At 54.2% G+C, this 13,238-nt stretch overlaps 1 protein-coding gene across 6 annotated transcripts in view; it reads right to left on the reverse strand.

Moving 5' to 3' along the window:
• The window catches only part of RUBCN (rubicon autophagy regulator), a 32,999-nt gene that overhangs the window by 8,803 nt on the left and 10,958 nt on the right, over positions 1-13,238 (reverse strand). For 2 of the 6 annotated variants that reach the window (XM_074834030.1, XM_074834033.1), the window contains exons 2-14: positions 12,377-12,530; positions 9,868-9,951; positions 8,756-8,915; positions 8,483-8,589; positions 7,769-7,909; positions 7,394-7,550; positions 6,610-7,158; positions 5,996-6,040; positions 4,057-4,152; positions 3,765-3,880; positions 3,080-3,284; positions 2,607-2,708; positions 1,751-1,825 (exon numbers count right to left, since the gene is read on the reverse strand). In XM_074834030.1, the coding sequence (XP_074690131.1) occupies positions 1,751-1,825; positions 2,607-2,708; positions 3,080-3,284; positions 3,765-3,880; positions 4,057-4,152; positions 5,996-6,040; positions 6,610-7,158; positions 7,394-7,550; positions 7,769-7,909; positions 8,483-8,589; positions 8,756-8,915; positions 9,868-9,951; positions 12,377-12,530 (1,991 nt within the window). The remainder of the gene's footprint in view (positions 1-1,750; positions 1,826-2,606; positions 2,709-3,079; positions 3,285-3,764; positions 3,881-4,056; positions 4,153-5,995; positions 6,041-6,609; positions 7,159-7,393; positions 7,551-7,768; positions 7,910-8,482; positions 8,590-8,755; positions 8,916-9,867; positions 9,952-12,376; positions 12,531-13,238) is intronic. The other 4 variants (XM_074834035.1, XM_074834032.1, XM_074834031.1 and 1 more) reach the window with 4 other exon arrangements.

Genomic DNA, 13,238 nt, shown 5'->3' on the forward strand with positions numbered 1-13,238 from the left:
AGTGACCACATGAGCCTCAAACACAGGCTTACAGCTCCCCCTGATCCAGTGGCCCAGTGCCTGGCTAGGGGAGGCACAGCTTGGGGCCCTTGCTCCTCCACCCCAAGCACGTTGGCTACACAGACCCGCACAGAGCCCATCTGATGCCAGTCAGCCACCAACTGTACACTGAGGCCAAGGGAATCACAGCCCGGCTGAGCAGAGTGCCACCCCTGAACCCCCTCTAGGAAGGGTGGAGCCACCCTGGCAGCAAGTGGAGCAAGTCCCAGTCCTGCCCGTAAATTTACAGACACATGCTAGTGGCGTTCAGCATGGATGCTTGACCCTCCTTGTTTGACATCCATTGCTAGAAACAGGCACAGGAAAGCATCCTAATGCTAAGGAACCCGCGTATCTACATCATGCAAACGGACTTCTAGCTGCAGTAAACAAGGAATTCAAGCACATGTGGCCTCCCAACCACACAGGGCACCGGCCAGACATACCTGCCATGCTCTGGTGCCTTCAGCTCTGTGCAGGAAGGTGCCGCATGGTCCTACACTACGATGAACATGAGCAAACAGCGGGGCACACGCAGCACAGTGTGCTGTGTTATGAGGAGACAGAGCCGGCACACTCAGGCATTGGCATCATCTCAGCGATGGCAGAGGGAGCCAAATCTGACCTTAGGCTCCCATGGGGGCTAGCACTGGGATCCTGCCACCGCTGGCTTCCCAACCTTAACTGCAGACACTCCCCAAAAGCCTCATTACCTGCCCAAAACGCCTCTGCTGCCAATTCTATCACCAAGTGAGACAGTCCCCAGGAAGCTCATGAACAGACCCCAAACCCAAGGACATCACCCCAGCCCCTGTATGCCAGCTTCAGGCCAGGATGAGCCCCCCTGGATTAAACCCCTGGGCTGTAAACACAGCACACAGCAGGGCTGACGGGGAAGCTCTGAGCACCAGCATCTCACCAGCATCTCAGGCAGGAGCAACACGCTGGCACCAAACACCTGACAGGAGAGATCAGCAGCAGCCCACGTAGGCTGTTTCCTTGCTAAAGCAAACAGGGAGCACATGAAGGTTATTTAAATGCAGCCAGCAGATTGGAAGGATTATCTACTAATACTGTAAACAATAAAAACACTAAGCAAGACCTGGCTGCATGTGATCCCGGTGCCCAGGGCCTCCAGTGTGAACAAACTGCCTGTGCCCTGTCTGCTCTCACTACTTCTCCCTCCAGGACTTCTTTCTGGAAGGATTCTTCTCCAAGTCAAGTCTGAGCAGGACGGGAAGGGTTGGCCACAGTTCGGATCAGAGCTATGGCACACCAGCTCTGCCAAGTCAAGCAGGACAACATTCCCAAGGCACCTGGGATGGAGACCTGGTCCCACACTCTAGAGGACTCTGCTCTCATCCAGCCCAGGCTCAGTCTTCAGCAGCTACAGAGCCACAAAGCTGTGCCATCACCCTGCCAAGCCCTACCCCAGGCAAGACAGGTCTTCACCACAGCAGGCACGTTTGGTGTATCCAAAATACCGCGTGGCAAGATGCCCTGGGGGATGGAGCCCACAGCAGAGCTCCTCTGCCTCCTCTGCTCCATCCTGCCATATCATCCTGCCACAGCTTTTCTTGCTGGTGGCTGGATGATACATTTCACAGTGCCCAAACCAGGCAGATTTCTGAGAAGTGTGCACGTGCACACACACACACACACCTTGCACACACACGCACGCGTGCCGCAGGGGAGCACTGCGGGGTACTACCTGAGAACAAGGAAGCCATTGACACTGAGAGGCCGTTCTTGGACATTTGAATCAGGTTAGATCCATCGTTACCATCTGTATAACACGGTGATGACAAAACAGTTGACTTCAGTGCTTCAGCCAGGCCAAAGAGAAAGGGCATAATACAAGAGCAGCACTCGCACGAGAGAAGCCCAGAACTGAATTCACACACCCTCCGCAGGCTTCAAAACTGAGCCCAAAATCTAGTCGCTGGGGACTGAAAGGAGGGCTTTGCTGTCAACAGTCAAGAGACGAGAAGTTTATAGCTGGAGACTAGAGTGCTCCATCTTCTTTTTAAAGTCAGCGAGACTGAGGTACTGCTGAGAAGTAAGCCATCCACCTCAGAGGATGAACAAGGCTCTGAAGGAAAGGGACACCCAGGGACCCAGACAGGTCTCCTGTGGGTGATAAGCTCAGCCACCCAAGCTGCCAGGAGCAGAGACTACAGGTATTACAGGTCAGGATGTGACCAGCGCCCACCACTGCCACCCACGAGATAAGTGGTCAGAGCTACATCTCTGGGGTGGGGGAGAGCAGGATGGCAGCTCTCCCACCTCTCTCTAGCTATGTGGACCAGGCAGTGAAATGGAAACCACCTATCAGCCAGAGGCACTGAATGCTAGAGGGTTACAGAGGATTGCAAAGCAAAGTCATGCCACCACATGAGGGGAAACTGTTTGCTCTGCTCATGCTCAGAATTCAACCATTCGTTTGGGAAAAGCCATCCTGAAGGCCAGAGGGACGCAGTCTTCTTCAGTGGGACGGACCTCAACACAGCCACACCAAGGAGAAGTCTGTCTCTATGCAAGAAACCAACACAGCTATTCCCTCCTACCTCGGATCTCGTACTCTTCCACATCCTCTGCGGAGCCCGAGTCAGAGAGCCGCATGGAGCCATGGGAGCTAAACTGGGACCCGCTGTCTGTCGCCACAAGACCTGGGAGAAATGCAGCACAGCCAGGCCATCAGTGGAAGTGGTCTGAAGGGTCACTGACAGCTAAGGGAGAAGCTGATAGCCAGGCATGGCCAGGGCAAGGAGGGATGGAGGTCAAGGATGGAAAACACTGTGGGTTCAAAATGAAATTACATGCTATAACTCAGCACCAGCAGCACACAAGTGTTATCAGTGTACAGTATCAGCCCCATTATAGTCTTCAATAGCAGAAGATTTTCACAAATCTCTGCAGCACCTTGGTAGCAATATGACTGTTTCCCAAGAACAGGCAGGAAGGCCCAATGCTATAAGGACAGGCAACAGACAGAAACCCCACATCGCACTAGCTGATGAGCCCAAAGCACATCACCCACTGTCTGAGCCCATCTCCTGGCAGGTAGGGAACAGGTGCCTCGTGCGTATCTGCTGGCGCCGAATGCGAATCTTTTGTTTAAGCTCCTGGATCTCCTTGTCGCTGTCTTCCTCTTCCTCCTCCTCCAGTTGCCGGCTCATCATGTTGCATTTCATCAGCTCAATGGCAGCGATCAGGGACTCTGAAATGCTGAAGTGGGCATTCTCCTGCAAGGCAAGAGCAAAAGCATTCAAGGTTGTACCATGGAGAAACTAGAAAGATGTGGCAAAATCTTGTTCCCCACCTGTGACAGGAATGAGCTTATTACTCATGGAAGGTGGTAGAAAGTCCTTAATAGCTATTGACCCCACAAAACCTGACTCTTCTCTGAGGACCTAGAAACTAAAGCCTTCTGGGACACCAGAATACTCCAAAACACAAGGGCATCCTACAAAGAGGATGTGCAACACATCCACTCTGGGGAGTCAGCACATGTCCCTTAGGAGCCCTAACATGTTGCAAAGCTGCTGTGTATATGCTCAATGGGCAGATCCTGGCTGCCAGACACCATCGAAGAAGTCAAGTTGCACACAGCTCTGTAGCAGGAAATACTATGGGATCATCTTTCCCACAGAGGGAAGTATCACTGCACCTGCTGTAAGATACATTCTCCAACACAAACAGGCTGCTGCTGCTGCCTCCCTCACCTTCTCCAGGTCTGCACAGCTGCCGAAGTCCTGCTCAGAGAGGTAGCTGATGAGGGACTGCCCTTCCGAGGGTCTTCTGAACATCCCTTCCCCCGAGCTCAGATACTGTCCAGAGTCTAGAAAAGCAAGAGGCAAATGTATGAGGGAGGGACCTGCTGTTACACCCACGCTAACGAGCCCAGCCAGTGCCCAACCAGCACCCCACAAGCAGGTGCCAGAGGGTGAGGCCACTGCAGTCAATGGAGAAGCCTGACCAGGAGCGAGTGTCCTCGCTAAGGCTGGCTGTACTCACCATACTCCATGTAGAGGGAGTTGGGTGTGCTCAGTTCACTGCTCTGGGTGGAAGCAGAGACTGGCCCTGTCCCTCCGCCTGGATCACCATGGGACTCTGGAAAGGAAGATGACACCAGGCACACATCAGTATCCCAGAGGCACCCAGCCACTGCACAGGGTGAAATGAAAGGGGCTCAGCATCACACGGGCAGGCACAAATGGATGGGAAGCAAGGAGGGACATCTTCCTGCTCCATGCCACAGCTGAGGGCAACCCCAGGAGGGGACAAAACTTGAAGGGCACTTCAGGCAGGAGAGGAGAAGGGGAAAGGAGAGAAGCTCCTGAGAGCCACGGAGCAGTCAAGTCCCGAGTCTTCCTCTCTTTACCCTAACAGAGCTGGTGAACACAACAGGCTCCAGCAAGCGCATCTGCCAGCCCCTCCTTCCTTCTGGAGCATCTCTGAGGGAAGAGTTATCCCCCAGGGCAGAGAGTCAGGAAACAAGGGGAAACCTGAACAGTCAAGGGATCTGTGGGGCTCCCAGCCCTGAAAAGCAGTCTGGACAACAGCAGAAGGAGGCATCTGAAGGACATGCTCTTGCTCAGCTAGAAGGCAGTGTTTCCTGCACACAACCCTGGAGCATGGGCTGCAGCGCTCAAGGTGACCTACACAGGCTGCGGGCAGGGCTCTGCCCCATGCACGCGCTGTGGTGCAATCTCTGCCAGGCTGAGCCAGTGGGGACTGCCCAGAACTGGCCTGACCGGAGACCAACCACGGATGGTGCTCTACGGAGAGCCAAGGCCCCAGGGAGCATGTGGACTGAGCAGCTGGGTGGCAGAGGACTGCTGAAGGAGACTGAAAACACCCCGACTGGAGCAGGACAGGAGCATACAGGTGTGGACATGGGGCAAGCGCCAGCTGACATCCTGACATCCCAAGCACAACAGAAGGGCAACCCCATCCTCTCAACCTCCTACTCCTCTTTGCTCCCTGCTTTGTGCTGTAACCCTGATGTGACTGGAGGCTCCTGAGCCCACCAACACCAGCATCTCCCTGCCAGGACCATGAAGCAGCAGCCACTAAGATGGGGCTTGTGACCAATCCACCCCACAGGCTGTGTGACAAGGGACACCCATCGGGGTGGGAGGCTCTCACAGCTAACTGCTGCAGCCTGGCAGCAACCTGCTGAAAACCAGCACAGAAACCACCTCGCGATCACCAGCCTGGGGTACAGAAGAGCCTACTGCTGAAGGGTAAAGCGAGACAGCGCTTGGCATCCTCTGCTGGAGCTGGACACGTCTGCCTGAACACCCACCACCTCCACGACGGAGCCTTCTCAGCACCCAGATGGGAGCTTGATAGACCCAGTGCTGCTGTTCAATGGATGCAAAAGAAAACAGTCCATTTTTCTGAGCTGCTGATACTTTCTGCATGTGGGGCAAAGGGATGGCAGCACCCCAGCAGCTCTGCTCAGGAGGAAACGTGCCCTGAGCCAAGAAGAGCACCTAGGAGTCCTGGCTGTGGGTGCAAGCACAGCTGGCTGGGACATGGCTGAGCTCAGCCAACATCAAACCTCCCCATACCACAGATCCACTAATCTTGCGTAATCTTAGCTCCCAGCCCTTATTTGCTAGATGAGAGATGAAACCTCTCCTGGCTCCCGAAGCAGCAGGGTGGAGGGAAGGGCAGGGGATGCAGCTCAGGGACTCAGTGGCCAGTGCTCCCTAATGCCATGCAGGGGAGCTGGGCACCGTCTGGGTCTGGTCCACTGCTCCCAAAAACCAAGCTGGGATCTTCAGTCAGGTCACATGCATAAACCTGACCACGCTCCCAAGCACCAGCTGGGACACAGGGAAGAAAGAATTTTTTTTGTTTTCTAAATGGACACTAATGGGTTGATGGAAATCCTGAACTTGATGCAATGATCACTAATGAAGGGCTGTTACACTGGCTCCCAAACCTGCCACTGGATCTTCTATTATAATGGTGATATCCCTGAGGCCTCCTGGGCAGACAGAGGAGGAAGGCAGCATTAAGGGAGAGAAAAAGAGAGACAGACCAATTACTACTCATCAAGGACCTCCACTTCTCCCAAGAAGGCAGCACCGGTGGGGCAGACTCTCACAAACTGGTTGTCCCCTCACATCCCACCACCCCCTACCATGCATTCACCCACTCAAGAGCACAGGAGGACCCAGTAGGATGACATCCTACCAGTAGGATGAGCCCAAGCCCCAGTCCAGTGCCCTGCCATGGCTCCATGCCCCAGCCAGGCAAGGCCAGTGGGGAAGCAGGACGGCTAATGCCACAGCATCGCTGCCATTTTCTAAGTTTTTGGTAAAAGCTGCCAATACCAATATCAGACCAGCCCAGGATGTTCGGGGAAGCAAGGTGTCAGCCCATCCCTCCAGTGCGGAGCAGGAAAGCTAAGGGCAAAGACCAAATTTCCCAAACGCTTGCCCACTGTTCCCCTTGCCAACCCAATCCATGGAATCAAAGGGGTGGCCAGCATCAGCCTCCCAGTGCCAGGGACTCCCACATCCCAAAGCCATCACAGAAAAGCTGCCCCATTACCATGTAACTTCCCCGAAGCCACATTGGTGTCGGAGTGAGAGCGCATATGGCTCTTCTTGAGGATGCCCTGCGGAGCTGATGACTGTCCCTCCGAGAAGCTGGACCGGCGCAACAGGCTCAGGCCCCTGCTTCCACCTCCACTTGCCCCCTGCTCCCCCAGTGATGAGACCGAGTCCAGCTTCTGGGAGCTGCTGGAGGAGAAGAGTTTGGAGCTACTGCTCTTGGTGCTGTTGGTGCTGGCACTGCTGCACGCCCGGCCCCGGCGCCCCAAGTTCCCGATGGCCAGGTACTCCGGCCCATCATTAACATCGCTCTGTGGATCTTCCTGACTCCCCGTCCACGTGTCCTCGCTCTGGCTGGTGGTGCTGGAGCTCATCTCGCTGCCTGGAGAGAAGGGGTCTTTGGGTGAGGGGATGTGGAAGCGGGTGACAGAGCCAGGTTGCTCCAGAGGGGACCTGCCCTCGCTGAAGGAGGAGGACCGGGTGGATGGGCAGTGCTCCCGGGGCTGGTTGGTGCTGGAGCTGACAGACGAGCTCGCTGGTCTCCTGTCTGGACAGAGGCAGGAGCAGGATGTCACACACCCTGGCACAAGCAGACCACCCTACGGCAGTAAGTTTGTGGCTTCACACCAGCATGCCCACCAGCATGAGCAAAGGCCAAGGACCTCCCTCCCACCATGGGCAGATATCCTTCTCGCACCCATCCACACAATTAATCCAAGAGCAGAAAAAAAGGCAAAGTCTTTTCTGGGTCTATCCTGAGCTTCCCAGCCGACCTTTGTTACCTGAGAGGCCAGAGGAGGCTGGATGGTGGAGGCCAGAGAAGGACCCAAAGCACCGCTGCTGCGCACAGCCTGCAGCCGGGACGTACGGGGACGCGGGGAGGGCAGTCAGGCTCTGACTCTTAGTCACTGGAGGTGGACCATCACTCTTCCTCGTAAGCTGAAGAGAAGTGGCATCATTAACAAATCAGCATTTATGGGGCTACACGTCAAAGGAGCAGCAACGGAAAGGAATCGACCTGCGAGTGCCTGGTCACCAGCCAGCAAAGGATGCGTCTGCCCTGGGGGCAGGAGAATGGGGAGGGAAAAATGAAGCAGTACAGAAGGGAAGCGGCTCTTTGTGTGCAGCTACACAGCAGGCTCCCGTTGGGAAATTACCAGGCTCTCAGTGAAATGATCCAGGCAGCCCAGCGCCCCAGGCAGACGGCTCTCGTGTCCTTCAGCATCGTGGTCACACATCTCTCTTGTCCCAGCAGAAGGGCCTGACGCGCACAGGGATGGCAATGACGTGCCAGCCAGCTGAAAGAACACAGCCCTCATTTAATGAAGCCTCATTAATTGCTCTTCTCTGGGGAGCTCTGTGCAAAGAAAGCAGCCACTGTTCCCCTCCTCTGGGGAGGGAGAAGCTGGCACAGGGCTGCACAGGGGGGTCACTGGCATCACCAGCAGGAGTGGGGACCCAGGTGTCCTGGGGTGCTGCTCATCCCCTCTGAGGGTGGCTGTCCCTCATGAGCAGGCAACTCTGCTTGCTGGCCCTGAATCCTGGGACTGTTGGAGAGAGCTTTAGAGGTGCCTCTTACAAGGAACTGGTCTCAGGTCTCCATACTCAAATCCTCGATGCCAGCTAAAAGCAAGGTACCTCACTACAGGCTCCACAGAGCCATGTCCCCCACCACAACCCCTGCCAGGCTCACACAGGCAGCACAGCGACCAGTTAATGGCTCTCCTCCCCTCTTGGAGCTCCTTTTGCTACTTCCAAGTCCAGTCCCTTGTCCAAGAGTTCTGTGTGCCCTGAATGAGACCTTGCACAAGCAGTCACAGCCAGCCAGTGTCTGGGGAGAGCCAGATGGAAATGCCAGGATCTCAACTCACCATGGAGGTGTCGATCTGAGCCAGAAGCCTGGGGTTGTTCTGCTCAACAGCCTCCAGGCACTGCAGCATGGCCGTGACATGGGCGTCACTGAGCAGGAAGGCAGTGTCTGGGGAGAGAAAACTGCTGCTTGGGGTGGGTCCCTCTCATCCGTGTGGTTTAAGAGCACTGGTTGCTCTCACCTCTTCTGCTGTCCCCCTCACTCCCACACAGCTTGGAAATGACACCAGCTAGATATTTTCCTAATAAGAAGGAAAACGTCCCTTTCTCTTTACCTGCGTAGAATTTCCTGATGTACTGCCGGTTCCCCAGGAGCGGTCTCAGCTGCGCCGACAGGCAGTGGCACTGCAGGCTGTGCTGCAGCCACAGCTGCGCGATGGCCTGGTCCCCTGGGCCCTCTGGGTCAGGCTGGCTGCTCTCCTGGAGGCTGATGAACTGGAAAGGGACGCCAGGGACATGTTAAGGCACATACAGGCAAGCAGGGGAGCAGGGGCTGTTACACCGCACTGCTTTGGTCCCTCTGATAACGGCAGCTTTCCAGTGCCAGTCACCATCAGCGGGAACAAGGACACATCCCAGCAGCTCCCCAGTCACCAGGGAAGCAAAAGTGCCGGGGAGGAACAACACTTCAAAGGTCAGACAGCGACCAAAGTCCTCTGACAGCCACCAGCACTATGAATTTCTCTTGCATGCTCTCCTATTCATCTGCCTCGCCCCTGACCTGGAAGGACCCCACACTCCCAAACCCAACTCGACTCTGGTGGTGACGGTCATGTTCTTGCCGACACATTAACTGGGGAAGGTTACAGCAACGCCTGAGCAGCTGCAGCTTGAAGAGCTGGACTGGAGTCACACCCCACGTCCCCCCAGCAGCAGGCTGGATATAGGGACCACCAGTGCTCAGCCCCTTGCACCCATGGGGACCACGGATGTCAGCACGGGGCAGCCAAGGACGAGGAGCACCCCTGTGTGCCAGCGGTCAGCACAAGCCAGCAACAGCAGAACCAAATGCATGGTCAAGGCACAACCCAGAAAGGGGACAGCCCAGGCTTTCAGAGGTTTGCACAGATGCATGAATCACCCCTGCGCACACACACAAGCACTGCTTGTGCCGGTTCCCTTGGTGATGCCCACTGCACCCAGCCGAGCCGAGCTGGAGACTGGCCTGGGAGAAATAAGCAGCCAATTGTCTCAGCCCAAGCCACGACAAGTTCCCAGGATATGGCTTGTGCACAAACACACGGCTGCTTCAGCCTCCACAAGCCATGGAGCTCCTTTACCTGTGGCAGGCCAACAGCCAAGGCGCCACTATCCCACCGGTGAGGCTCGCAGCCCAGCTGCCCTCTCCCCTCCCCGCTGGGCATACAAGACCACCACAAGAACCCACCTTCTCCAGGTGATGAGCAGAGCCAGGACTCAGCCAGCGAATGTCCTTCACAAACTGCCAGTAATCCTTCTGCCTGCAGCACACCTGCCCGGGACAGGGGCAGTTAGATACCACCACTCAAGTCCCAGTTAAATGACAACATCCCCCGTTAGCCCCATGCTACCATGACTGGAGAGCCCCTAACCCTGGCAAGGTGGGCCAGAAAATGAGACAGAGGAAGAGCAGCACTGCTTTACAAAGGAGAAACAATGCAAGTGTACAACTATAACACAATTTTGCAGATCAAGGGATAAAGTCAAAAAACACTGGCTTGATGTAGATAAGTTGTCTCCTGCCCCTCCCATGGTGACCTCTCAGTTGTGGTCAGCCCACAAGTGACCAGACAACAGACCCCCCAAGCTTTCCACTGGGTAAGACTGCAGTCCTTCACACCATGGAGACAGGAGAGGTCTTGGGCCAGGGATGGGACCTGGCACCAAAGGGCTCACATCCCTGCTGCAGCGCCATAAGGATCTTAAAGCCAACCACAGGTCTGCCAAGTTCAAGGTTGACCAAGTTCCCACATTACCGTTCCCCTTCCTGCCAGAGCGGGACCTGGGGGAGAGTCCTGATGTCTCAGCACTGCAAAGTCAGACCTCAGTGAGGGGACATGAACAGCAATGTGGAAACACATCCCAGCAAAATCAGCAACCATTGCTGTCTTGCGATGCAAGCCACCACCGAGGACACCAGTATGGCTGAGCACCCCAGATGAGAAATCTGGCATTGCATTTCTACCAGCTGCTGCTGTTTGCCTCAGCTTTATTCAGACAATGAGTTATTTTGTTCTTAGTTATTCTTCCCATTAAAGAGGAACTGCAGCAGAGTTGCTGTTTTCCTCACCACTCTATTGGGCGTAAACACAGCCCCAAAATGTGTCTCTTCACCAAAAAGCTGATTTTTTTTTTCCTCCATCTCTATTTCCTCTTTCACAAGTGTCAGAGGAATGGGTTCTGTTTTGTGGTTTATTTGTTGGGGGGGGGTTGTTTGTTTTTTTAAGACTAGAGAACTAATATGGCAATTTTAGTCCTCTAGAATGAATTGGTGTTTTCTAGACAAATAAATAAAATTCACTTAAAAGTTTAAAAGCCTCTTACCCTAGTTCTCTTAACATGCACATATGGGTTTTTTCACCTTTTTTTAATTTACTCCCACTTGTAGGAAAAAGTTGGTAAGAAAATAATAAGTAAAAGAAATTGTGTCACTGGAGCAACTATGAGAAAACTGCTGTTAGGAAACTGTATTTTTATGGGCCTCCCTTCGCAACTCTTACAGCTTGATTGGTGTCACACGTGCCCAAGCAGAGGAGACATTTCTAAGTAAAACAGCTGCCTTCATCTACAGTAAAAGCATCGAGGAAGGCAACACACCGTCCTGCTTTGCAGGTCTGGCACGAACTGTTACCAATAGACAGACAAGTATAAATCATTTAAATCTCAATTCCTGAAGCCTATTAATAGCACATCTATCAGAAGGGAGCACTGTACTCCTCACATGTAAAAGGTAGCTCCTCTCTCCGCACATCTCCCAAAGAAGGTCCCTGGTCCATGCCACTGGGGACTAACGGGAACAGAGCAGCACCATAATGAGTGCTGACTGCAAACTTAATAAATCCAGGGAGCATAACACCCTGCTGGGACAACCTGCCAGCCTGGCTCTTCCTGGAGGTTTATTAGCTCGAGTGCAGCATCACATAGGTGTGGTTTTCCTGCTCCTGGACCCAGCTGGCCCATGCAAGCTGCCTGGGGCTCCTCTGCATCACTCTCTTCTCCCATTGCTCCCTGGGTGGCAGAGCTGCTGATGGGAAGCCTGCCCCCAGGCACGCCCTGAAGACTTGCTTCAACTTTCCATTGTAAATTAATTGTGCTGGTAATTGCAAGCGGAAGGGGAGACCTTCAGGCCTCTGCACACAAGTGGGAAAGAGAAATTCTTCCAGGCAGCTATGGAAGGGGGAATGGCTGGGTGAGCAACTGCAAGGCACGAGGACAGTCTGGAAAGAGAGATCCCATTCACGCAGAGCATGGACTTGGCTGCCAGCTCCTGTTATTAACACAGCTAACCAGAAACAGTAAAGATGCGAGGTTTCTCTTGCCAGACCTCACTGGGGAGTTGTCCAAGTGCAGACGATACAGGGCTGACTCATTGCAAATGCAACTTTATCGCTTGGCTGCAGCAGGAAAAAAGGAGAGAGCGGCTGGCCTCAGCACAGGGGGCACAGGTACTTAGAAAAACCGTATCGAAGCTGGATGAGATAAAATGAACACACACCCAGGTTCCCCTGACAACCACAGCACTTACCAGGCAGGTTCAGTCCCTGCTTCAATCATTTCCCACACTGCTACAAGTGTGGTACCCACTCCATGCCACGAGCACTGAAGCGAGCTGCAGCAGACTGGACTGTCCCACCTGCTCACGACAGGCACCGAAGCTGCTACAGACAGGCAGCAGTGCAGGCAGGACAGAGCCCTACCTTGTCATGGATGAGCCCGTGGTAGAGGATGCTGTGCATGTCTCTGCAGAGCCGTTCCAAGCCGCCATACTTGGACCAGACATTCGGGTTGCTGGTGGACACCAACCCTTCCACTGTGGTCTTCAAGTTACCTAGCAGCTTCCAGTGCTCCTTCCTGCAGAGGAAGACAGCAAGTTGCATCAGATACACAGCAAGAGGAGCTTCACAACAGGAACATGGCATTGCACTCTCTCCAAGGAAAATGTAGTCAGGCTTTGGTGGTCCAGATGCTAGCAAAGGTGAGCTAAAGGACTTTACACCTCCCTGTGGTCTCCCATGCATGGTTTGTGGACAAGAGGCCATATCGTAGTGATTCTTGTGATGATTGGTAGCCACCACCAATGTGGTCTCAGGAGACGGCCAGAACAAAGACTGACAGCTCCTGCAATATACCACTTGCTCAGTACAGGCCAACAAAGCTGAAGGACATCTTTCCAGCCAGCCCGTTGCCTGCTTCACTTGCGTGCTCTATCTGAGACTGTTCAGAGCAGCAGCCTGTCAAGAGTACAGCAGCTGTAAGGCAACTGCATGACGTCCATTACATCTAGTAGACACTGGCCATGCTGCACCTGCATTTACAGAGACTGGCACTCCCCGAGCAATGCACACTGCCCCGAGCACTCCAGCGCCGTCAGGATGCAGAGGTGCTCCACTCCAAGGTTGGTAACTCTTCATCTGCATCTCCATCTCTACAGCTGCTCTCTGGCCCTGAGCTGCTATAGGTGCAAGTTGACTTTCTTGCAAAAGCGTTCATCATGTTCTGGACAGAGATTAGCAACTTGCAGGTGTACTCTTGGGCTTATACAGCATTTCTCATCACTAT

Source organism: Strix aluco, chromosome 9 (assembly GCF_031877795.1).
Source record: "Strix aluco isolate bStrAlu1 chromosome 9, bStrAlu1.hap1, whole genome shotgun sequence".
Classification (NCBI taxonomy): Eukaryota; Metazoa; Chordata; class Aves; order Strigiformes; family Strigidae; genus Strix; species Strix aluco.